Source organism: Molossus molossus, unplaced genomic scaffold (assembly GCF_014108415.1).
Source record: "Molossus molossus isolate mMolMol1 unplaced genomic scaffold, mMolMol1.p scaffold_m16_p_5, whole genome shotgun sequence".
NCBI classification, from domain to species: domain Eukaryota; kingdom Metazoa; phylum Chordata; class Mammalia; order Chiroptera; family Molossidae; genus Molossus; species Molossus molossus.
In genome coordinates this window covers 50,638,920-50,665,630 of record NW_023425388.1, presented here as the reverse complement: position 1 = coordinate 50,665,630, position 26,711 = coordinate 50,638,920, and the positions used below count along the sequence as shown (strand labels likewise).

Below are 26,711 nucleotides of genomic sequence, written 5' to 3'. Positions count from 1 at the left end.
GCTGATTTATATGGAACCAACCTTGTATTCTTGTGATAAACCTAACTTATCTACTATGTATTATCTTTTGTACATTGCTGGACCTGGTTCTCCAATATATATTTAGGACTTCTGCATCCCTATGATTGAGAATAACGTATACTTTTTCTTATATTGTTGTTGTTGAGTTTAAGCATTGAAGTTATATTCATCAAATGAGTAGAGGGTGTCCTCCTTTTTATATATTCTGGAATAGTTTGTGTAAAATTGTCATTCTTTATTCCAAGAATTTTTGGAAGAATTTATCAGTAAAACCATTTGGACTTGATTTTATCTTTGTGGGAAGATGTTTAATTACGGATTTATTGTCTTACCTTTTATAGTCTTGCTCTGGGATTTCTATTTACTTGAGTGAATTTAATAAATTATTTTTTCTAGGAATTTTTCCATTTTGTATGAGTTTTAAAATCAACAGACACAAAAGGTTTTATAGCATCTGTAGTTACCCCTTTTTCACGTTTGATATTTATCTAGATCTCTTTTTCTTTCTTAGTCTTGGCAGAGAATATCATTTGTCTTTACTACAGATCAACTTTGGCTTTACTTGTCCTCTTTATTGGATGTTTTCTATTTCATTGATTTCTGTTTTTACTAAAATATCTTATTTTTATTTTCTTTTAGTTTATTCGGTTTTTCTATTTCTAACTTATTTGGTTGGAGGATTAGCTCATTAATTTGTAGCTTTTTTTCTTTATAATATAAACATATAACCAAATAAAACTTCTCCTAAGTCTGGGTGACCATACATTTAGTTTTTCCTGGGTCACATGTGGTTCATGTCTTGTCTGAATGTAATTGCTAATAGCCTCCCTTTTCAGTCCCCCAAATCAATTTTTCATCTCCCTACTCAAATCCCGCTTAAGCTGTACCCCACAAGTTCTCATTTGTGGTAGTTTAAATTTTTAATTCCAACTGTTTTCCATTATTTCTTTCAGTCTTGGAGTTCTTTAAAAATAGATTTCTTAGTTTCCAAACATATGAGAGTTTTCTAGTTGCCTGGACTATCTGATTTTTATTTAAATGTCATCAAGATAGCATTTAAAGACAATTATAGAAACAATTGTAGAAATGGTATAGGCCAATTGCTCTGAAGTTGGACAGACAGACCTGGGATTCAATCCCAGCTGTACTACTTCCTATCATATGACCTCAGGCAGGTAGTTAACTTCTCTAAGTGTTGGTTTCTTCGCCTGCAAATGGAGAATAGTAGATACCACATAGTCATTGGGTGGATTAAAAGAAAAACCATACTGGCACATAGAAGGTACTTATTAAATGTTAACTTCTATGACAATTTTACTTTTTAAAAATCACTTTTATATTTCATAAAGGAAACTATATTTTAGGAATCTTCCTAAAATCAGGTAGATACCACAATTTTTAGAAATCGCAAGTTTTGAAAATAATAAAAATATTCTATTTCTAACCTTTTCTCTTTCTCATCAGTTGTACATATAAAACTAATACTTTCACTATTTTATATTGGGGACATCTCATATTTATATCACCTTTCTTCTTCCATATTTGATCTTGAGAAATCAGACAAGCATCTAGGCCTTTAAAGTTTTATCACTCAATGTTTTATCACTGTTTAGATGGGCCAATTTGAGTCTAAGCACAACTGACAGGCCTCACAGAGCCCTGAGAGCTGTTTCAGAGTTCTGGTGTGCTTTTAGGCAGTGTGTTTGGGTTTTGTTTTGCAACCGTGTCTGGCTCTTGGTATATGGCAGGAAAAATAAATATTAAGGTAAAGTTAGGTAGCACATTGCCACCCAGAATATAAATCAGCCTTCTCTTTCTGATAAAGGAAACTGGATATTGGATAGGCAACTAGTGGACTCTTACATTTTGTGTGTATGATAATATTCTCTCCCAATCCTTAAGATCTTGCCTTATATTTGCATAACTTCTGAATTTGGCTTGTTTTGGGCTGAAAGAGGAGGTGGCACAGTTTTGGTGATGTTTGAAGGTAATCTATGTCAAGAACCTAGCAGAGTGCAGGGCTCTGTTTCATGCATTATCTTATATAATCTTTACAACAGACTTTTGGGACAGATATCCTGGTTGTCCTTATTTTACTGATAGGGAAACTGAGGCCCAGAGCTGTTACATAACTCGGCCAAGGTCACACAGCAAGTAAGTGGTAAAGGTTGGATTTCAGCCTGGGATGTTCCGACTTCACAGCCAGAGCCTCTTACCCAGCTATGCTGCTTCTCTGTTTCCTATCTTCTCAGCCTCAACGGAAATACTAAGTACTTCGTGTCTTGGCTGATCTCATGTGTCATCCCTCAGGTGACCTCTGAACCATCACTGCTTCACCTGGCTCCCACAGCCGCTGTGCAGCCTTCATAGAATCCACACTGTTCTCCTTTTTTCCTCTAAGCATTGTGTTTACTCTGTGTGTTGGCAGCAGAAACCGAAAAGGAAATGCAGAAGAAGCATCTAACGGTTTTCATAATGTAAACCAAATGTTGGTAGCGTGGGTGAGCTCTTGGGAGGAAAGGCGCTATATAAATCTGACAGATAAATAAATAACTGGTTCTTTAAATAAACTGGCACTGAAAAAGCCTTAATCTGTAACCTATTGAATTTAGGCTCCCTCGGTAGTCAGAATTCTCCTTTTGCTCACCAACTGTGAGTTCACTGCCGCCTGAGCTCTGTTTGGATGTGAGTGTGGGGGTGCGGGTTCTAGAGGGTGGGGGTGGAGGTGGGGAAGAGATTTGTTAGGAACCAGGCCAATCTCTCATTGAAAATGACTGCCTGCCTCAGTAAACAAGAGGCATCTTTGTCATAGCTGTATTATGTATACAACACATTCTTAGATACTTCAAAAGGATTGCGGAGAGGGGGAGGGGGTTCAAATGAAGGTCAGTGAGTAAAGTTCACAGAATGTATTTAGAGGAGAAGAAGTGAATTACGTTACTAATCTCAGCTAATAAAAGCCATTATCAGCAGCAACCTATGAGAGGATCTTTCTTCCAAATATGTTGGCTTTGTGACCTCCCCTTAAGATCCCCTTTGTCACTTCCACTCCCTCAAAACAAGCCAAGACAGAACAATCCCAATTATAGAATCTGTCTGCAGGTCCCAGGCTCCTAAGTTTTGTGAATCCTTAAAGTGATGCTGGGGGGAGGGGTGGGAGTTGCTGGCCGGTGTCCATATGGAAGTACCTTGCCTTAAGGGGCTATACCAGGACAGCTCTAGAGTTTCATCCTGGAAGGTGAGAAGATGAGCACCGAGCGGAAGCGGAGTGATTGGGCCTGCCAGCTGCAGGGGCTCTGGTTACAGAACTGAGTGGTTTGTGCCATCTCGGAGCCATCAAAGGAAGTGGTTTGTGGAGGTCACCTTTGAAGGTGATAAGATGGTGGCAGAAGGAAAAGATGGAGAACAGTGCCCTTATTACTGTTCCTTCCTGCTGCATAAGGTCTGGCTGCTTTATAAAAACAAAGCCTGAAGACGATCTTCATCTTTCCTTTCAGCCCGTTTCTTCAACTTTTTCTTCAAAAATTCAGGTTTGCAGTGTGCTGCTGGTGCCTATATTCTGTTTCTTTTCTTTTTTATTTTTATGTCTGTATTCTAAATGTCAAGTCTAACCCCAAGTTTTAAATTCACACTTCTTCAAAGACTATACAAGGCTTTCCTTAAATAAGACCATCCTAGAAAATCTCATTCCTGATGAAGTTACACTATAATGCATTCGGTACCTCAGTGAAAGGCTCTCAACTCACTGAACTTTATATAGTTTATAAAACTTGTTTAATACATTGGCCAGGCAGATTCTCATGCATTTAGTATCTGGGATGAAAGGATGAGTAGATGTAAAATTGTTGGTGATCTTTATGTTATAAAATGATCTTAGGGTGCTGCTTTGATAGGGTAGTAAAGACTCAGAGTGAGAACCATGCCATATCCTGATCTAAACACTGCTTTATCTGCACCCAATCTCTTCCGTTTAAGATTTTAAATCTTGATGTCCTCGAAGACTGTTGGCCACCTGTCGGCATGGATTGATTCAAATCAAGTTCAAATCATTTGATTAAAGCTATGAATAGGATTCAAGCTAAAACTAGAGTAAGATCTTAATATTAATGGGTTATATTGTTATTTTAAAAACTTACTGGCCCTGGCCAGTTTGGCTTAGCAGTTAGACCATCGGTTGGCAGACCAAAGAGTTACAGGCTCCATTCCGGTCAAGGGCACGTCCCTCAGTTGTGGTTCGGTTCCTGGCCCTGATCTGGGTGTTGCAGGAGGCAGCCAGTCGGTGTATCTCTCTCACATTGATGTTTCTCCCTGTCTCTCTCTCTCCCTCCCACTCTATCTGAAGATATAATGGAAAAATATTCTTGGGTGAAGATTAAAAAAAAAAAACTAACTGAAATTAGTTGTTCTAAAACCCTTTATTTTCCCCCTGAATCTTGGCTTGTATTTTTTTTACCTGAGGGCATATATTCACAAGTGCTTTCCTTTATACACATAGATGAGCGCCTTGTGCCTGTTTCATGGATTGAGGCCTCACATTGAGGGTTCCCATCTAACTTCTGCAGCCACCCTCCTGATTTCTACCCCAGTCTGCCCGTGACTACAGCTGTGCCAGAAAACCATGCTTTTGTAGACATGATTTTATTTCATCATTCCAGTAGCATTTGGATGGCTAATACACCCCCATGTTACAGACGAGGACACTGAAACCAAGAAAATTTGTCCTTTATCACTTCCCGAGTAAATAGCTTCAACACAGGACCTCAGGCTTCCGCCTTTACTACTCTGCCTTCCCAACAGGGCAAGGGCAGTTGGCACTCCTCGGGATTTCTCTGACAGCTAATGGATGTTAATAATACTCATTAAATAGCAATAACAAAAGGCTTTCATTGTTCTGTCTTATTATAAAATAATACATATTTATTAAACTGTAGATGAACAAAAAAAGAAAATCACCTAAAATCATAACCACCCAAGGATAAGCAATGTGAACATTTAGATGCAAACCTTTCCAGGATTTTATATAATACTATAAATACTTCTCTTATTTTTGCATAAATGTGATGCTCTTTTTACTCTTTCACAGCCTGCCTTAAAATATCAAAAATACCTTTGCAGGTGCTTACATATTTGTCTATTACATCATATTTTATGACTCCTTTCAACTAAATGGCTATATGACCACATTCTTAGCCAGTTCCCTTGTTAGACATTTGTATTGGTGACCATTTGTAGCTAAATCTAACCATATCTATGATTTCAGTGTTTTTTACGTGCCAGACACAGATTTATTAACTGCCTGCTTATCCTCTAAGTAATCAGGAAAAACTGCTTCTCTCCTTATGATTACTAATGAAGTTAAACTTTTTATTTGTTTATGAGTATTCATATTCTTTCTTTAGTGATTTTCCCAATTTGTATCATTTACCCTTTTTTCTGTAGGGATGTTATCTTTTATTGATTTTTAAAAGCCCTTTCTGACAACAATATTAACATTGCTATATTTTTCCGAGAATCCCCCCCCCCCCCCGCCTCATTAGTTTAAATTTGGGGTTTGTTTCTGGTGTTTTCTGACTGTTACAGATTTTCCCCCTAGTTTGTTGTTTCTCTGTTGATTTTGTTTCCCGTGTTTTTTGACTTATAGAAATTTATACAATAAGGTGTATTCATATTTACTGTGATGATTTCTGCTGTTGGTGTGATGTATAAAAAGATTTTTATCTCCAACATTATATGTTTTCATGTATATTTACTTTACTATTATGGTTTCACATTTAATCTTTATTCCATATGAAATTTATTTAAGCATATGGTAAAAAACAAAAGTTCAACCTTTTCCCCCATTGATTTTAAAATGCCTACCTTAACAAGTAGTAAATTTTGGAATATATTTGACAGCATTTGACTTTCCATTTGGTTCCTTTGGCATGCCTATCTTTCAATTCTTGTATTCCTGTTTTAATTATTCTGGCTTTATAATATTTGTCAGTATCAAATAGATCATTATTTCTTTTCATAAATTATTTAATTTTTAAATAAGGTTTAGGATATTTTTGTCAGGTTGGTTGGGAAGGCATTGCTTTTAGAATAATTTTCAGTGAATTAACAGATTCAAAATTGTAAATATTTTTTTTAAATTAGATCTCTCTTTTTCTCAGAAAACAGGTATAAGGTTTTATTTTTATATGGTTTACACATTTCTTGATTATTCCTAGGGATTTTATATTTTTTATTATTATATATAAGATTTTTAATTTTTTTATTCTTACTCGAGGACACTTTTGCATCTATCTCCAGACAGAGCGGGAGGGAGAGAGAGAGAAACATCGACAAGAGAGAGACACATCAAGTGGTCGCCACCCACACAACCCCAACTGCGGCTGGGGACAAACTGCAACCTCAGCGAGAACCGAACCCGGGCCTCTCTGGTCCCCGGGCCGACGCTCCAACCGCTGAGCCAAACCGGCCAGGCCTATATGAGATTTTTTAAAATGATATTTTCTAACTGATTAATTTATATTCTTTGGTCTCTAAAAATTAGCCTGGCTGGTGTGGCTCAGTGGTTGAGCGTTGACCCATGCACCAAGAGGTCGCCGGTTCGATTCTCAGTCAGGGCACATGCCCAGGTTGTGGGCCCAATCCCCAGCAGGAGGCATGTAGGAGGCGTCCAATCGATGTTCTCTCTCATCGATGTTTCTCTTTCTTTCCCTTCCTCTCTCTCTAAAATCAATAAAGAAAAAAAAAAGTAATTCTGTCTACAGGTGAGAAAATGAATGAACTAGTGAAAAAAACCCATATACGTTAGATCCATTTGCAAGTGATTGATTTTATATATTCAGATATATAATGTGACCCCAGATACAGCAGACTGTGTATGAAATAAATATGCGGGAAATAAGAGGCTATCATGTCATTGCTCTGATTGTTTTTTGCCAGTCCCTCACTCAGGAGGTTTGAAATATGTGATATAATTTTGGGATGAGGGTAAAATATTCAGAAATAAATATTAATAAGTACTTTGCAAATAAGTTCATTCATCTGACCATCTAACCTTCAGTGCTAAATTATAGTATGTATTCGTGATGTCCTTAATTAAACAATATAACTACTTTCTTTTTACAGATTTCAGAGACAAATGTCTGAACCCTGCCACCCCTTCCCTCCTCAGTCAGGAGTTCCTGGAGATAATCGCCCTGGTTACCACCGGCAAATGTCAGAACCTATTGTCCCTGCAGCTCCCCCACCCCCTCAGGGATTCAAACAAGAATACCATGACCCACTCTATGAACATGGGGTCCCAGGCATGCCAGGCCCCCCAGCACATGGGTTTCAGTCACCAATGGGAATCAAGCAGGAGCCCCGGGATTACTGCGTTGATTCAGGTTAGTATGAAGTCATGCCATAATCATGCCATTTCCTTCTTCATTCTCTCATTCATCTCTCTGGGCCTTATTTGAATGTCTTCTATGTATAGGGCTTTGGGGAATAGTTTTATAAAATTAGCCCTCAAAGAACTTAAGAGCTAGTAAAGCAGACATGTTTATGCATAACTGAATACAAAACAAAACATGAAAGCCATGCAAATGGTAGGAAGTACTGGAGGCATTCAGAAGTGCTGGGGCAGTTTCAAGATGGCAGCGGAGTAGATGGAAGCTATGCTCACCTCCTCCCAGGACCAAACTGGAATTACAACTGAATTAAAAGTGGTGCAGAGTATACATCTGAGGCCAAGCCTGAAGATTGCTAGGGTCTAGTATTGGTGATACTCTTTTTAAGACCTATTATCTTAGGGTTGCTGGTCACAGGCAATATTATTTCTGCATTTTAGTCTTGCCCCTATTTCTGTGGCTTTCTTTTCAAATACAACAGACTCATATACTTTCAATATAAGACGGAAGGCAGCCAACATGTAGGATGGGATTCTTTCCATTCTTGAAATGAACGGTGTTCTGACACCTGGTGTGTCATAGCTCTATGGGGTGCTGGGTATGCTGTGGAAAAGGTGTCCTGTTGTTTGCTTCATGGGAGTTGCTGCTCTATCGCAGTGCTTTCATCTGGAAAAGCTCCTGTGTCCTTCGGTGGCTGCTGGTGTGCACAGGGAGAGGTATAACACAGTAGGGCACCTAATATTTGGTTATGAGTTACTCTTGTCTAGAACCTGAAGCATATTAAGAGTTTAAGCTGTGCTTGGGGGCCCTTTCCTGTCCCCCCCCCCCCCACACACACACACACACAGACTCGTTCACTGACTACGCATCTTATAGACCAGGCTTAGCCGAGTAGATGAGATCTTAGGGGAAAGGAGGGTGGGATTGCAGCTTGCACATTTAGAAACTGTTCCTTCCTCTTCATTTTTCCTTCTTGCAGAAATGACTTAAGTTTTTTCACTCTTTTGTTTGCAGTTGGTGCTAAAGGAATTTTGGGGTTGGTGGGTAGGTTTTCAGCCTTCCCGGAGCGTGCTTTTCTTGAAGACCCTAAGAAGGGGTGGGTGGGGTGGTATGTACATGAATGGCTTTTGCAAATGGAAGAGGAAGTAGAATTTACTCTTGGCCTTTTGTGAGATAATACATAGGTTGCTAAATTCAGGCAGAAATTGGTTATGGAAAAGGCTGGGGAGGTAAGCCGAAGGGAGACATCTGTTTCTTTATGATAGGAAAATCACCAAGTGTAGGTATCGATAGCTTGTAAAATTCCCACTGGCATTCCTCCCGAAGCTTTGATGTATTATTCCCAGGAGTAGGCATGACCAGCAACATTTTTTCTTTGGGATTGACATTTTAATTTGTCCTGACGAGTTTTTCACCCTACCCCTCTCCCTTAAAGCAAGACACTGAGCAGATGTTACCATATCTGTAATTCTTTGATCTGAGTGGTGCTCCTGGTGCGTAGGCTCATCCCGCATGGGCAAAACTCAACTCGCTGTCTTTTCTCTCAGTGGAAATCTTGAAAACATGATGCCAGAAGAAGAAATCACTGTGCGTGGGTTTCATTTTAACAGCTCCAGCAGGGTGAAAATATTCTTACCAAACCTATTCCTGCCAGTTCTTGTCCTAGCTTCATAGCTTCAGATCCCCTAGTCTCTTTGACCTAAAAATACCTTCACCTCTTGCAGCAGAATTGGATGTGACCATCAGCTGTAAAGAAGAGCAAACTGGCCCTGGCCGGTTTGGCTCAGCGGTTAGAGCATCGGCCTGCAGTCCGGAGAGACCCGGGTTCGGTTCCCGCTAAGGGCACATGCCTCGGTTGCAGTTTGTCCCCGGCCCTGGTTGGTCGTGCGGTGGCAGCCACTCGATGTGTCCCTTTCACATCGATGTTTCTCTCTCTCTATCTCTTCCTCTCTCTCCCTCCCACTCTATCTGTACAAAAAATGGAAAAATGTCCTCGGGTGAGGATAAAAAAAAGAGCAAACTGGGGAGATCTAAAGTGACCCTCCTTTCCCTCCAGACCCTAAAGCCTCAGAGTCATTACAGGCAGAAGGCCAACCTTGGTCTTTTTTTTTTCCTTTATTGATTTTAAAAAGAGAGGAAGGGAGGAGGAGAGAGAGAGAGAGAGAGATAGAAACATCAATGAGAGAGAACATTGAGTGGCCACCTCCTGTGTGCCCCCCACTGGGTATTTGGCCCACAACCTGGGCATGTGCCCTGACCGGGAATCTACCCAGCGACCTCTTGGTACATGGGTCAATGCTCAACCACTGAACCACACCAGCTGGGCCAACCTTGGCCTTTTAAAAGCCTATTTCTTCTACCATAAACTCTCTCACCAAGTTTGGTGTTAAACCAATTTCTAAAAATGAGTAAGTTTTGAGAATGAGATATCATTTTTTTCTCTCAGTTCTCTTGATTAGGAGTTAAGAGTCCTACTTTCAGATGGTAGGTTATATAGTATTTTCCATGTTGCTTATTAGGATGGTACCCCTTTCCCAGGACAAGACCAAAAAGACATGATGCTGGAGCAGGAGAAGTTTAGGGGCTTTGCTGCAGAGCTGCAGTTCAACTGATTGCTGAATCACCTGCAGAAACTATTAACCAGAGTGTCTGTGTTTCTCTTTCAGAAGTGCCTAACTGCCAGTCATCCTATATGAGAGGGGGGTATTTCTCCAGCAGCCATGAAGGTAAGTAGCTTTAAACACACACACACACACACACACACACACACACACACTATTCAAGGAAGCTTAAAATTGCCCAGTTTCCAGGCTAAGATTTTAGATCATAGGTTAAACCTTCATCAGCTCGAGTATGAGAGCTAATTGATCATATTCTTCAGTTATTTTGCATACGGGTTGAAGCACACTCCTGAGCACTGTGAGGGCTGCCATCATTTTCAACAGCAATGACTCTAACTTTTAGGAGTTCAGGGGGTAATATGAAGAAAGAAATGAACCAACCTGGTTTCCACATTTCCATACAAGGAGGTTGTATTGTTGTGTATAACACTATCGGCCTATACTGCAACTTAGGAATTATTTCATGACATGAGATGGTAGGTTCAGAACTTCTCTTCTGGACATTGAAACAGGGGAGGGCTTTTTTCTTAAAACAGCTCCCCCAGAAGTATGTCTAATTTTCTGTCATATTCATCTCTCCATAACTGTCTAGAGCAGTGATACTCCAGACCCAAGGCATCAGCTTTACTTGGAACTTGTTAAAAAAGCAAATTCTCGGGACCCATCCCAGACCTCCTGAATAAGAAACTCCCAGAAATCCGTGTTTTCACAAGCCTGCTGATCGGAGGCACACTCAAGTCTGAGAACTAATATAGAGTAGAGAGTCTCAGCTTAGGCTACACATCAGAATCTTCTGGGGAGCTTTTAAAACATTTGCTGTTTAGGCTTCACCCAGATCAATTAAATCAGAAATTCTGGGGTGGGACCCAGGGGTTCGTAGTTGCTAAAGCTCCCAGGTGATTTCAATGTGCATACAGAATGACAACCATGTTGCTCTCAAGTTTTTAGAGGAAGGTTGAAAGAGCTGATAAAACCACTATGAAGCATTGGCTGGTTTTTGTAAGTGATTGGTTCACAAGAGTGGTTCTGCTGAGTAAATTGTTTCCCACTGACTTGGTTAGAGGGGGGACCAGGTGTTGTTGCACTGGGCACTAGCAGTGTTCAGAGTGTCCAGCCCTGGGAAGGAAGGGCTATCTAACTGATAGCACAGCTGTGTGGGGCTCTCTTCCAGGTTCCCAAATGAAGCCATTGATGTCTGCACCAGGCAAACTAAGAGGGAGTGGGGGAAGAGAGGGAGGAAAACATTTTGCATAATTACAACATTTAGAAAGGAGCATGCTCTTAAAGGAAATATTTTTAGTAAGGTATTGGGCCGCGTACTACACACAGACTATCTGGCAAGTTTGTGTGCTCTCCCCCCCAACTCTTTCCTGTTCCTTTCCCTGCCCCCACACAGAGTGATGAAGTTCCTTTCAAAGAGACCTGCATTCTTAATTGCTTTAACTTACTCTGACATGGTTTTTCTTTCCATGCACAGGCTTGACCACAGATGCCAGTGACACAGTTGGGGAAACAAGTGTTTCGATTGGCATCTGTGGTTACTAAGATAGCCATCCTGCCTTAGCGTTCACCTGGAATCCTTGCATACTGTTTTGAATCTCTGATTTCTACCTTGCTCTTCAGATAGGTCCTTCCTTCCCACCACCTTTATATCCGCGTGATTAGATAGTTGTAGCCACAACTGATCTGACTGTTGGCGCAAATTCAACTGACTTAAATTTCACTTTAAACCAACAGCATCTTCCAGATGTTTTAGAGAACCACATGTGGTGATATCTAGAAACCACAGAATACATCAAAATGATACTCATGAGCAGACTTCATCTGATTAGTTTGAAAACCAAACCTAGAATGTAATCTAGTTTTGCATTTTTTTCTCTATGTACTATCTTTACCTTAGGAAGAAAAACTCTAAAAATAACACAGCAAGTGTAACAGGTGTGTGAACTTTGAAGTAGTATACTTATAATGACTATAATAAGGCCATTCAAACATCACTGGAGTTGTCAAAATCCATATGGAAAGTCAGGAAATATATAGCTTTCTGGCAGCCAAGGCCAAAGGCATGAAGCATGATGGACTATGTAATTCTTACTGATGATATAAAGAATTACAGTTTGTCATAAAAGTCAATTTTCTAGTATCAAATTAGAAAATGAATTTATCATAGGAGTCATTGAATCCCTGACTTAAAAGTTAGCATTGTATTCTTAAACCTTTTTTAGTGGAGACTAGATTCTCTCATTTATTCAAATATTTATTGAGCATTTATTATGTACCAGCTGCTATAAGGATACTAAGATATTCAGGACATGGTCCTTATCCTCAAGGAATTTAGAATCCATGCAAGAGTATGGAAGATAAAGCTCTCACATTATCCAATTAATTTCTTTTTTTTTTTAATTAACTAATTTATTTTTGTTACAGATGTTTCTCAATTAATTTCTTAATAGTACTTATCACAATGTGCAAATAACTATCTTAATTTTCAAAGCATCATTTGTTGCGCACTTATCTACCAGGAGCTATTCTTGGAGCTCTGGTGTAAAGATAAATAGATCCATGGAACAGAACATATATTAACTCATGAAATTCTCAAAACCCTATAAAGTAGAAATTATTATCTTCCCTAGTCTTAGATGAGGACACTGGAGCACAGAGAGATGAGTTAATTTGTTCAAGGTCGCACAGCTAATCTAGGTCCATCAGTGTGGCCCAGGGCCCACACTCATTAGTGTTCCACACTACACCATGTCTCATTTCTTTTCTTTTTTTCCTACTTTATTGTCTGTCTCCACCAAGTGGGATGCGAGCTCCATGAAAGCAAGCACCAAGTCTGTATTCTCATTGTCTACCTCCTTCTAGCACCGTTTCTGGCAAAAATATTTATTGAATTAAATAATAAATAAATGACAGTAAAATATACTTCCTTTGAGGTAGTTATGCAAACAGAGAAACAGTGCTTGGAGCTGAGGAAACAAAAATGAATAATGCAAACCTCAAAACAGTCTCAGTTTCCTTTAAGTTGGGCAGTGTTTTCCCAGTCCCAGGCCTCTTAAAAATGGTGCTGGTCCTGCCAAGAACTTAATCTGGACTGATCGTGAAGAAAGTACAGCAGATTGTTTCTTGTTGCCTTTCCCTTGGATTTTTCAAATTATAGCGAATCCCTCTCAAAGTCTAAGGCTAGCCCTTCACTGCAGAGTGTCTTTTCCTGCTTGTCCCGCTACATACCTGACACACATACACCTGTACCACCCAGCCAGATGAATGGACCAGAGAACTAAGCGCAGGAAGCATCGTTTACCAGACAGGAGCTCCTGGTGCTTTCTCCTGAGAAGTGTGCTAGTAGAGAAGAGTACACTGTCGTGCTCACCCTGAAGCAGGCTAGACCACAGGGAAGGATGTGGTCCGCGTCAAGCCTATCTGTTAACTGGCTTTGATTTGAACCACTGATCTTTTCTGGGTGCCTGGTGACATGGTGGTCAGCATGGAATGCATATTAAGGGTTTGTAGAGTGAGAATGCAGGACCGTCCTTCCTTCTTCTTGGCCCCTTTTCACTTTTTGCCCTAGTTTCCTTTCATTTCCACATACATGTGTTGTTGGACCAGTCGGTTCCCCTTTCTTAGTCTCCATTTTGTTATCTATGCAATGAATGAGTTTTATTGCTAGAAAGTCTCTTCAAATTCCTTTCATTGTATCTGGCGATAGTAACTCCAACCTGCTTTTAAAGTTATTGCTCATTGCAGTCCTCCACAGGCCCAAGTCTACTCATTTTGGTGACCCTCTCTCTCCTCCAAGCTCTTTCATAATTGAATAAGGTATGCAGGCAGCCTAGACAAGTTGTAGGAAAGATTGAAAATGGCAAGACTATGTATAGATCAACCAAATCCATGCAACCAGGCAAACTGAAATAGATAAGATGTCTTTTAAGATGTAAGGGCTTAGCCACAGCAACACTGATCCATGCAGACATCATAAGTGAGCTGTGAAGGAACTTACTGGTGACTCAGTGCTTCCCTGCAGCCTTAGCTCTGATAGCAGGAATCGATGCCACTCTGAGGCTCCAGTGGTTACATCAGAACTCAAACACCTAAGTCCCTTTGAAGTCCCCCAAAATTCAGTCTGGCATCGATATTGCAGTTAATATAGGGCTTAGGACCTGAAGTGGTAGAATCCCATTTTAGTTCTTAAATCCAGAGTTTTAGTAGAACACAGCATTTGTTAAGCAACATGGTCTTTCTCTTTGAATTCCCCTTCAGGTTTCTCATATGAAAAAGATCCCCGGTTGTACTTCGATGACACTTGTGTTGTTCCTGAGAGACTGGAAGGTAAGTAGCCCCCTCCAGTTTGTTGCTAAGCAGGAAGGTTGGAGATGTCTGTCAGTCTTATTAACATCAGATTGGCATTAACTCTTTTTTGCCCAAATTACCTGAGAAACTTAAGACTAAAGTTTTGCATATGTATCTTTGTCCCAAACAGGCAAAGTCAAACAAGAGCCCACCATGTATCGTGAGGGACCCCCATACCAGAGGCGAGGTTCCCTTCAGCTGTGGCAGTTCCTGGTTACCCTTCTTGATGACCCAGCCAATGCCCACTTCATTGCCTGGACAGGCCGAGGCATGGAGTTCAAGCTGATAGAACCTGAGGAGGTGAGCCCTGGATGCTGGACCCACATAATGTCTTTATTTGTTGGTGTTGATGATGTTTGTTCTTGTTTAGTTCTCCACTGAGGCTTTTTACTGTGTTAAATATGCTCTTCTCATTCAGATTCTGGCCTGGTCAGTGGGCTTGGCAGTGTCCTTCCTATTAATGGGACAGGCAGAGTTCTCCACTATGAAACACATTAAAAAGTATTAGTAACACTTCTGCAAATTCTGAGGAGTGAGGCCATAAAGACATATCCAAATAGAGTCTATTGTTCCTCCTGGAAAGTCGTTTCCAAGTGTTGTTTCAGTGATAAACTTGTTTTGGAGTCAACCCTCTCATGCCATAGCCTATATGTGAGGCTACAGAACATCTATATGATACTTTGGTAATATATTACAGAATACAACTATCCCACTACATATTTCAAATGGCACTAACCTAAAAAAAATGAAATTATCAGAGATAGGTCAATCTTATGAACTTAGACTTTTTTTAAGTGTATTATATGACATAACAATAGTTGAGAGATGACACAAACCTTCATTATTTTGTTAATAGAAAAAGAAACATTGTTAACATTATTACTGTCTGCCCAGAACTCTTGGAAAAAAAGGCCTATGGACAGAACCAATACCATTTCTTCAGAGGGGAAGACACATCACAGAACCATTTTCCTGAATATTATACAATAAAGTAAATTAAATTAGACTCTCCAGTCAGCATATTCCAAAGGGGTTAATTTTTAATTTATATTTGATTTAGAATCAAGAGAGATTATAAATGAAAAAGAAATAACAGCCCTGAAAATCTGACACATGCTTCTTCTAGTAGCATGTACTTTGTTTGGCTTTATATATTAAACCAACAGAGCAAAAGATATCTTTGGGTGTGTGTAAATGAAATGGGAAAATGTTCTTAGAAGACATTTGAGCAAGAATTGCAGTTGTAAATGTTGTTCCATTAACCCCAGGACTCACGTTAGCACACTGATGGGAGCAGTTGGTGTGAGGGTTAACAGGAGGATGTAACAGCCAGGCACCTGGTTTAGAAGAAGAAAATGATCCTAAAGTAAAGAAGAGTAAGTGGATTAGAGGCAATTATAAAAGGAGATAGATACACGTGTGGTGTTCCTTACCTTGTGTCATTCATGAAAATGGAACTGTGTCAACCCTCCATATTGTAAACAGTTTCTGTTAAGACTCAGTCTACCTTCAAAGCCAGAGTTCAGAACTGTGGTGTTTTTCTAAGCGTTTCTTTATGGCTAAGTCATGCAGAAACGGAGCCACGTTCTTGGGGCCCAGCCTTACTGGAGAGCCATCGGCCCTGCGTTCTGTTCCTCGTAATGCGGTCTGGTTTCTGTGAGGCTTGAGAAAAACATGTCGCCTAGACTCACTGAGGCTTTGTGACAGTAAATTTGTCATGTGGGCAGCCCTTATTGATTTATCCTGTTTCACAAACAGGAGCTTTTATTACTTTATTGCCACTGCCTCAGGCCTAAGCACAGGCTGTACAGCTGCAGGTAAACCTGGTTATGACCCTTTGTAAAGCTGTTATTGAATCTTCTGCTCTCCTACCAGTGGTAAAGAAAATGATGAACAGATGGCAAAGGGCCCCTGCTTTCTTACTTAATAAAGAAACTAATATTAATCCAGAATGCTCATAAATGCCAAGCGTCCAAGTCACGTGAGAGGCCTGTGGCGGGGGCATGGACCTCCCTCCGCTGATTGGACAGCTTTGTTTCTTCAGGAAGTGCTTCTTTCCACCCCACCTCGAAATCCCCAGCATTCCATGAACCCTGAATGTTCCATTCTCTCAACCCAGGACGGTTCTGGTCCATCTGTGCACTTTAACCTCGGGACGTGCAGCATTTGTTGTGGGGTTTTTTTTTCTTCTTCTCTACTCCTCACGGGCCCTTTTCCTGTTAATGTCAGGAAGATACCAACTCCTCGAAAAAGCTGTAAGAAGTCGTCAATGGAGGGGAGCTTGAAGGGTGAAGTGGAGGAGGAAGCTGTTTGGGACGTAATTGTAGGCAGCTGTGTGGCTGAGTAGTGCACTCTGGGTAATTATCCATAATATCCATTACACTGTGCATGGAAATTGTGGTTTTAGAACTGCGTTTTGGCAGGCCCCCTAATCAAATGTCTTTTGATAGTCATCCAGCTTAGCACCCTCTCAATTATGACTGACTCGGCTTTAATCTGGAGCCATTTTAACTGTGAATCTGCATTAATGAATATTTTGGGGGGTAGGGTTGTTTGTTGAACATGTGGCAGATAACTGATGCCATGGGGAGGTGTGAAAGGATGGGTTGCAGAAAGAGCCGCTCCCTGTGCTGTGGCTGCTCTCTCTTGAAAAGGGAGGAAAAGATATGTGGATTTTTTTTTTTTTAACTCCTTCGGCATCCATCCTCAAGATGCCTGCTATCAAAGTAATGGTTGGGAAAGATGAAAGGCAGAAAGAGCTGGTAACAAACCATTCTCTGCTCCCCTCACCCCAGAAATGAGACAGCCCTAACTTCCAGCTGCTCTGCAGTTGTGCCGAATTATGCATTACTGTAGAAGGAGCAGCCCTAGTAAGGGCTACTGAATCATAGGGCCCTGGCCCAAGAGGATGAGTCAGTAACTATGGCTACCACAGATGCTTTGAAGTCTGGGCATATACAAAACCTCTCTCCAGTAAGCTATTGCATAAGCAAGTGACTGCAAAGAGACACTGTGACAGAAGTGGAAGAATATTCAAGAATGTTTTCCACCACTAAATATACTAAAATGATGAAGCTGGGCTTCTTTTAAGGGTCCCCGCGTCACTTGTGGCTAATAGTAGCTTAAGTATGGTTTCACAGTGTCATTACTTTTGAAGCAGGGTAGAAGGGCATTATTAGTTTAGCAGGTTTCCCTTATACTACTATTTCCAGACACAATTTTTGGTTAATTTTACCCTTTTGGCTATTACAAAGATAGAGTTGAATGGGTGCATTATGGAGAAAGGAGGAGACCCAGGGACATCGTGTGTGCCATAGGGGCATAAAGTAAACAAATGGAAATTTAACTTTCACACCGTTTCTTACAAGGCAGAGTGGAATCATGGCTATTAAATTATTCTAATGTAATTAGGACAGATGCATTCCTCCTTATCAGATCATTTCTGGTATTTATTAAAGGTCATTTTATTTTTTATTTTTTTTTATCCTCACCCGAGGATATTTTTCCATTTTTTGTACAGATAGAGTGGGAGGGAGAGAGAGGGAGAGAGAGAGAGAGAGAGAGAGAGAGAGAGAGAGAGAGAGAGACATCGACGTGAAGGGACACATCGAGTGGCTGCCACCCGCACGACCAACCAGGGCCGGGGACAAACTGCAACCGAAGTACGTGCCCTTAGCGGGAACCGAACCCGGGTCTCTCCGGACCGCAGGCCGACGCTCTAACCTAAAGGTCATTAGAATCCTGAATTTCAGATGTTGTTTTCATTCTGCCCAAATACTTTAAGCAAAATGCTATTTTATGACCTACTTTTCTACTTGCAATCTCTGTACCTCCCATTCCATATTTAACTTTTTTTTTTTTAAGAAACAAAGGAATACAGTTATTTTTTAAATATGTCTTTATTGATTTTTTTTTAGAAAGAGGAAGGGAGAGGGAGAAAGAGATAGAAACACAAATCTGTTGCCTTCTGCACACCCCCTACTAGAGGTCAAGCCCACAATCCTGGCATGTGCCTTGACCAGGATTCAAACCAGTGACCTCTTGCTGTATGGGATGATGCTCAGCCAACTAAGCCACACTGGCTGGGCCAGTTATTCTCTTTTTTTTAAAACTTTCTAAAACTGGCTTAAAATGTTCAAAACATGGCCCCTGGTTTCCATACATTTAAAGACCTCTGAGAAGACTCACATTTCCAGGGTTGTTCTTTTCCTACCTTGATAGTTATCTTTATAGGTAGGATTTGGGTGGTTGAGATAAACAGAAATTGCTTGGCTTTCCTGAGAATTAGGTAGACTCTTCTAGGAAGTTTTCTGGCAATAGGCTTCTCTGCCTAAAGCTCCAATTAGTTCTCTTCATCCCTGCACCTCAGGTGGACTGGGTGGGTGGAATGCACTTCAGCACTGTTTGGGAAACCCTGTTAATTTTTCATTAAGTGGATAATGGTGCTACATGTTTTAATGTCCATTCTGTAAGTCTGCTGGGAGCAGGGGATTGGATGGCAGCAGGCTGAAATGATCTGATTCCCTCTTATTCCATGATCTGCAATAAGTGAACATCTCCCAGCCCCTCTCCAATCTTATTAGAATTGAACTTTTGCTCTGCTGGCCCATTAGCAACTCACTAGTGTGTTTCTAATGTTTCAGGAATGACCATTCTAATTATTCCTTATTGACTGTTACAGAAACCATAGCGCTTAATGGCAACATGTTAATGGTCTATGGGTATTGGTCAATAATTCATATGTGGAGAACAGTAGAGAGCCTGCTTCCTCTGGGACATTAGCCAAGCCCTCTGTAATATTACATTACTAGGATTCTTCCACCTCTAGGTCCTACCTCTTAGCAGTTGTGACTGAATCATCACCTTTGTCGAATGCGTAGTCTTGAGGGAATGAAATACTTTTCCTTCCAGATCAGGGAAGTGGAACATGGACCAGAGCAGTCAGGTTACAGAACTGGCTCTCCTGGGATCAGGGAAAAACCACTAGGCCCAGGGAATGAGTTTCCGTTGCATTCCTGTCTCTTCAGGTTGCTCGGCGTTGGGGCATCCAGAAGAACCGGCCAGCCATGAACTATGACAAGCTCAGCCGTTCTCTACGCTATTACTATGAGAAGGGCATCATGCAGAAGGTGAGCAGTTACGAGAGACACTTTGACCACTCTGACCACATTCAAAGAGTATGTCAAGGGCTTCTGTAATAAGACTATTTATAATGGCTGACTGGAGAAAATGTCAGCCTCATAAGTGATTCTGTGGTAGGAGAAAGTATTGGAAAAGCAAACTTAAGACAAGAGTCAAATGAGATATAAAGAGTACCTTTAATGCTCTTGGTTGTACATGAAAACCAGAGGTTTTATGTGGAGCATACCATAGGAAAATCAGGCTCTTCTGCTTTACTTAAACTGCCTCTAATTACGAAAATGTCCAGACACTTAGACCAACTATTGTATCCATAAAGGAACGTGTGTGGGAATGGACTTGAAGGTCTCCACTCTCATAAGAGTTTCATTGAAGTCTAAAACTTCTAGACCTCCAAATATGTTGGTTTAATACTCTCAAAGTGTTAGAGGAATTCGAAAATCTTATTTCTGTTTTAGAACCTATAGAAATTGGGATTCAACTTAAAAACCCAAGATTTGGCCCTGGCCAGTTTGGCTCAGTGGTTAGAGCATCGGCCTGCAGTCCCGAGAGACCCGGGTTCGGTTCCCGCTAAGGGCACGTACTTCGGTTGCAGTTTGTCCCCGGCCCTGGTTGGTCATGCGGGTGGCAGCCACTCGATGTGTCCTTTCACATAGGTGTTTCTCTCTCTCCCCCTTCCTCTCTCTCCCTCCCACTCTATCTGTACAAAAAAATGGAAAAATATCCTTGGGTGAGGATAAAAAAACAACAACAAAAAAAAAAACCCAAGATTTGTAAAATGACAACAGAATCACCTGGTAGCAGGTGGTAGAATAAAGAATGAAGTATATTTTGAGGAAGACAGCACAAAGTCTTTACTGGGATGGTGGTGAAGGACTACAACCTCAAAATCCTCTGGATGGACAAAAGATGGGAATAGCAAATCTTTTTTTTTTTTTTTTAATCCTCACTAGAGGATATGTTTCCATTATCTTGAGATAGAGTGGGGAGGAGAGAGAGAGAGAAAGAGAGACACTTAGATCAGTTGCCTCCCACACAACCCCGACCAGGGCCAGGGATGAACCACAACTGAGGTACATGCCCTTGACCGGAATCTAACCTGCGACTCTTTGGTCCACAGGCCGACGCTCTAACTACTGAGCCAAACTGGTGAGGTCTTTAATTGGTCTTTCTTAGCCACCTGATTTTACACTGTACCCGGATTCCAGCGTTTACACATTTAGACATTCTATATGCGGTAGCTGCCAGCATGCACTTGGCAGAGGCATATGGCTCTTGCTGCTGAGAACTTGTCTACACTAAAGCCAGGGTGATCTTTCTCATAGGCAAGTGGTAATGTGACCCCATACTCCTGTTACCACCTTAGAAAATATTCAGCAGATTTTCACGGATAGTCTTCTGGATAAAATCAGACTTTTAAGTGCTTTATACAGGCTCTAAGGGAGTTTCCAGTCTGGGCACCACCTAACCCCCATTTCCTCACTCATGCTTGACTGTTTTCACTAGCATAGCATCTGTCTCTTAATTAAAGAGTAGTTATTTACCAGAGACAACGTATCACATTCATATAGGTTACCAAGCATACTATAAAAATGAAAAAAACACCTATTATACTACCATCCTACCATCCTACTTAAGAATTAGAACATTCCTAATGTCTTCATCCCCTGGCTAGCTTCTGGTTGTTTTCTGTCTCAGTAATCACCTTTTCACTCCAAGCATCTGAAGTCCTCAGGCTGAGTCCCATGGTCCCCCGTTCTGATCCTGTGAGCACCGTAGTCACTTCTCACTGCCCTCTTCTCTGTATTATAAATTCTTCCATTACTTGTTGGGTCTCTTCCACAGGAGTGTAAGTGCCTTTGGGCAGAATTGGGGGTTTATCTCTATTGTTGGCACAGAGATAATAGATATTATATATAGGATAGGAGGTCACTCTCTACCTTACATCCTCCTTTTTGTAAAGGTACAATTTAGTGATTTTTAATGTATTCACAGAGTTGTGCAACAGTCACCACAATCAATTTTAGAACATTTTATCACCCCAAAAGAAACCCCAAATCCATTAGTGGTCATCCCCCAACTCTATCTCTCTCTCTCTCACACACACACACACACACACACTCTCTCTCTCTCTCTCTCTCTTCCCCCTTTTTTAGTGTTAATATTATCAGGTAGAATCCTAAATTCAGAAAGGAGAGCCATTATTTCTTTATTTTTCTCAACTCCAGCTTCAGTCTGAGGGAATGGAACCAAGACACAAGGTCCTGAACTAATAGCAATGAATTCTCCCGATGGCTAGTTCCTACGTTTTCTAAGGAAGTAGAAGAGAACTTTATTTCCGAGACTAAAACAAACAGAATGTGGGAAGGGACTGGAATAAGGCTCTGGTGGGTTCAAATCCTAACATTCAAATTTATTAGCTGTGTGCTTTGAAAGAAGTCACTTCACCTCTCTAAGCCTCTGTTTCCAATACAAATGTAGATAATAATTACTGCTCTAATCTTCCAGGGTAATAAATGTGAAAATGTTCCAGAAAAATAATAATGTGCTATCCATTGTAAGGGATTACTGTTATATTTATCATTTGACCTGTGAGTAAATGAGAACTAAATAAAAGGTGGACGGCAGCATGTGAGTGTGGGAGGGACTTAGAAAAGCTATAGTCCCACACCCTCCGTTTCTGAAAGGGAAAATTGAGGTTCACGGAGGTTAAAGACTTGTTAATGTCTGAACTAAGACGAAGCCGTCCACTCTGGCAGCAGATCTAGTATTTCCACTATGCCCTCCTGCCACACTTCCACGAACTGACTCTTGAGGTGGCGAACCAGAGATCTGATGTAAAACTGTGGCTTAGGAAAACTAAATAGGAAAGGTTGATAGTATGTGTCTGCCACCCTTAAGACTTGCTCGGTGAAGATGCAAATCATCCAGCTTCGTGCACTCAGCCCTGACTTCTAGTGCTTGAGTTCTAAGGAAAACTGGAACAGACACCCAGCTTCTGGTGACTGGACATAGAAGTGTCACCACAAAACAAGCTGTAAGACCTATTAGCACAATTATACCATTACCTCCACATCCTGCCACTGTAACAACAGACTTCTTAAACTCAAGATTTGGAAGCAAAGCCATATTTCTATAATCAGAAAGATTGTAGACTAACAACAGAATGACTAAAAGGCAGGATTAAACACAACATTTTGAATTTTTTAGTCTAAAATCAGTAATGTTAGCCACTTTCCCTTGCCCCTCTGCAGTACCTGAGCCAAGTTGATTATCGGGTTTGATTTTCGGTGGTATGTGATGCTAAACAACCAGCAGAGAATGGGTTCCCAATGACCTAGATTGCTCATCAGCTATATCACGAGGCCTTTGGATACTCCAGACGTTTAGGTGCTAATCGTATTATGATGCATAGAATCCATATAAGGTAGTTATCAGTTCCTCAATGTGACAGAACATGGAATGAGTAATTTAAGACTGCAGGTGAGCCAAGAAACAATTCTATTTGGCTTTGGAATAAACTTAAAATTTCCACACAGGCTCTCTAACCCTTCCACACAAATTCCTAGCCCTTCACAATAACAAAGTTTACTGTGGAGACTGAACCATGGAGGTGACTGAGTCCTGGCCTGGCTCCAGCATTGTACCTCTCAATCCATTTACCTTCTCGTAACACCAAGCACCAGCCTCAGATACCCATGCTTTGTAAGCTGTGACTGTAAGACAGTGAAGTTTTTCTTCTGAAAGAGCCTATCTGGTATGAATTTGAAACTCAGATATCGCAACTGCTGAGCTGTGGTGGCAACACAATACCTGGCAGGTAGCAGGTCCCCGAGATTTATCAAAATAAATCTGAATGATTTGGATAATCAGTTACTAATGAGCCTCCTTTGGTCCCTGGCTTCCTGAGAGCTTGGTGACTTACAAATATCTCGTTATTCTTCCCTTGGTTCCCACCATGCCCTATTCCAGCTGGGCCTCAGTAGGTGTGTTTTCTCTCTCAGGTGGCCGGGGAGCGGTATGTCTACAAATTTGTCTGTGACCCAGATGCCCTGTTCTCCATGGCCTTCCCTGACAACCAGCGTCCGTTCCTGAAAGCAGAGTCCGAGTGCCACCTCAACGAGGAGGATACGCTGCCACTGACCCACTTTGAAGACAACCCTGCTTACCTCCTGGACATGGATCGCTGCAGCAGCCTCCCCTACGCTGAAGGCTTCGCTTACTGAGTTTCTGAGTGGCTGAGCGGCCAAACCTTAGAGCTAGCAGTTCCCATTCAGGCAAATGAGGGCAGTGGTTTTGTTTGTGTTTTTGGCTGTTCCTAAAGCTTGCCCTTTGAGTATTATCTGGAGAATCCAAGCTGTCTCTGGACTGGCACCCTTAAAGACAGATACCTTGGCTGGGGAGTGGGAACAGGGAGGGGCAGGAAAACCACCAAAAGGCTGGTGCCTCAGCTCTGATCCTGACAAGGTTTCTGGGAAGAGACTGCAGTGGAGCCTCCTTCCCATGGACAATATAGGCGAAGCAATACCTCGGTCAGGTTAGCACCCACAAACCAGGAGGGAGTGTGACAATCTGCATCGATCACGGACTACTAAATGCCTTTACTTGGAAGGGCTCTGATTTGCACAATTTATTGAAAAAGAAATCACAGACCCAAGGACAGTAGGCAGGCTAAGTTGGGGAAGCTCAAACCATGAAGGGTTAAAAATATATCTTAAAATTCAGAGAGCTCGTCTAGCTCAATCTGAATTGTTTCCCCTTGGTCTAGAAAGAAGGGGGGAAGTCAGAACAGCTGTTACCCATTCCATGGTTCTCAAATAATAAACCATCGCTACTCCTGGGAACCCTCTGGCCATGTGGTCACCGCGTAGAACAAGCCCCCTTTTCTCTTCCCAGTCTCATGGCTGTGTGTGGATGGCTTTAATTTTAGGAGAAGGGTGATTAACACTTTGACAGTATTTTGTTTTGATTTGATTCGGGGGATTGTTTTGTTTTGGTGGTTGTTTTGGAAAAACAGTTTATAAACTGATTTTTGTAGTTTTGGTATTTAAAGCAAAAAAAAAAAAACCACAAACCTTTTGGTAACTGCACTGCGTCCCTTGGTTGGGGCAGTGCCGACTTATGAAGACGCTGCAGCTTGAAAGGGGCTTTGTGGGGGCTTCCCCGGCTGTGTTCAAGCCCACTTCACTGCCCGCTCTGTGCGTTCCGCACCAGACAGCCTGACGGAACACTTGCACCTGAGTTGTACATTTTTGAGGTGTGCAGGGAGCCTGGACACACCGCCTAGATTCTATGTGTATAGTTCCCCATGGTCTCTAACACGCCCTCTCTGGAAAGCAAATGTACATAATACATGTCATGTCCATTTGAAACCCGGTCACCTGGTGGGAACCCCGGAGACTCGTCCCTGGGTATGACTGACGACAAATTCCGTTTCATCGGTTTGTTTTATTTTCCTTTTTCTTTAATTCTTGGACTTGGAACCCTGCATATGATTCAATAGGGTTTGAGACTTACATATGACACTGACAGGTAAAACAGTGCTAGCATTTTAGTTTCCTGCCACCTTAAAAAAAATAAAAAGCTTATCTAATTGCTGTATTATATGGACAAAGTTTCAACAACCCAGCTAAAGCTTTGTGAGAGTTGAGCTCAGAGCAGAGGAAAAATGCAGTAGAAAGGGTGGCAGTGTTCTGTGCTCACGTGACACCTGGCACATCGAGAGACCCTGTGCTGCTCTGCACACGTGAAGGGCGGCGCTCGCTCGGCGAGGGTGAGACACGTGCTTCGCGTTGTCTTTCTATGAATGGAGTGTTCCCTGGTCTCCAATGGCCCCCCTTATGACCAGCAGCACATTTTTGAAGAGGGTCCCTGGGATAAGGGGTGTAGTTTATAGCTATGGAAACATAAGGTTTTCCTCTGTTGGAAGCTAATTAGCCCACAAAGGTGTTGAACCTATAGTGTGGGCCTTAATTAGCATTGTACTCTAATCAAAGGACTCTTTTCAAATCATATTTATAGCTTTCTAACCTACACATAGTCTATACATAGATGCATATTTTATCCCCGGCTGGCTAGAAATTTATTTGTTGTAAATGCTGTATAGGTTTTTCCTTTCTTTACTTATCCTGGTTTGGGTTTGGGGTTTTTTTGTTTGTTTGTTTTTAATGAATTAATGCTCTCTTAGCAAGAATGACAATAATCCTCGTAGCCTGAGCTCCCTCCCGTCTGCTGTGACTACGTGGCCTGCACTGTTGTGGGACGTAGGGTGGACGCATCACCGCTGCATTCCCATCGGACTCACCGGATGGTTTTATTTTGTTTGTTTGTTTTGTTTTGCTTCTTTTCCAGAGTGTGGAAAGTCTACAGTGCAGAAAGGCTTTAACCTGCCAGTTGATTTGAAATACTTTACCCTGCGCAGGGCCGTATGCATCCTGCCAAGCTGCGTTATATTCTGTACTGTGTACAATAAAGAAGTTTGCTTTCAGTTTACCAAGTGCCTGAAACCTGCCTCTTTCTTGCCCTCTGTGTCTGATTTCAAAGCAAGCAGAAGCCACCTGGCTTTCCCTCTCTTTTTCTCTCTCCCCCTCTCATTGCCTCTCACCTTTTGAGCCTTACCCAGGACTGTGGAGGTGGAAGTAGTTTAGGGAACTGTTACCTAGAAATAGAGAACACAGCTGCTCTTTGGCCTCACCTCTTAAACTCTGGCTGAAAATTTGATCCAAAAGAGTGAAGATAGAGAGGTCCTCTTCCCAGCCAGTGGTGAGCTGAGACCATCCCCTTGAGCTCACCTACTCTCCAACACTTAGCATATTGTAAAGCATAGCTCATGTTTGGGCTCTGGGTTGTGTGAAAAGATCCCTAACCAGCTAGGACTTGATTCTAGCTCAGCCTCTTCTATGGATACTTTGATAACCAGTAAGAACTTGAGAAGACCATTTATTTCCTCATTTTCTCCCAATAAGTTTTGATCATAAGTAAACATTTTACTAATGGTTGGTCCCTTGAGAACACCAGCAGCAAAATCTTAGGGAGGTCTCGACTGTTTTCTTTTTTCTAGCCATGCGGCAACGCAACAATCTTCCAATTTTCTCTCTTTCTCGTGGGTTCACCTGGGAAAAGTCTAGAAGAAAATAAAGTCTGCAGGTCTGTGTGCAGGTTTGTGCCTGTTCGTGTTCTTATTTCATCCTTTTCC

General features: G+C 41.5%; 1 protein-coding gene across 1 annotated transcript in view; it reads left to right on the top strand.

Moving 5' to 3' along the window:
* The window catches only part of ETV5 (ETS variant transcription factor 5), a 62,327-nt gene extending 36,319 nt beyond the window's left edge, over window positions 1-26,008 (top strand). The window contains exons 8-13 of the mRNA XM_036243676.1: window positions 7,141-7,400; window positions 10,073-10,132; window positions 14,288-14,356; window positions 14,508-14,677; window positions 19,405-19,506; window positions 23,521-26,008. Of these exons, the coding sequence (XP_036099569.1) occupies window positions 7,141-7,400; window positions 10,073-10,132; window positions 14,288-14,356; window positions 14,508-14,677; window positions 19,405-19,506; window positions 23,521-23,742 (883 nt within the window). The 3' untranslated portion in view covers window positions 23,743-26,008. The remainder of the gene's footprint in view (window positions 1-7,140; window positions 7,401-10,072; window positions 10,133-14,287; window positions 14,357-14,507; window positions 14,678-19,404; window positions 19,507-23,520) is intronic.
* The last annotated feature ends 703 nt before the right edge of the window (window positions 26,009-26,711 follow it).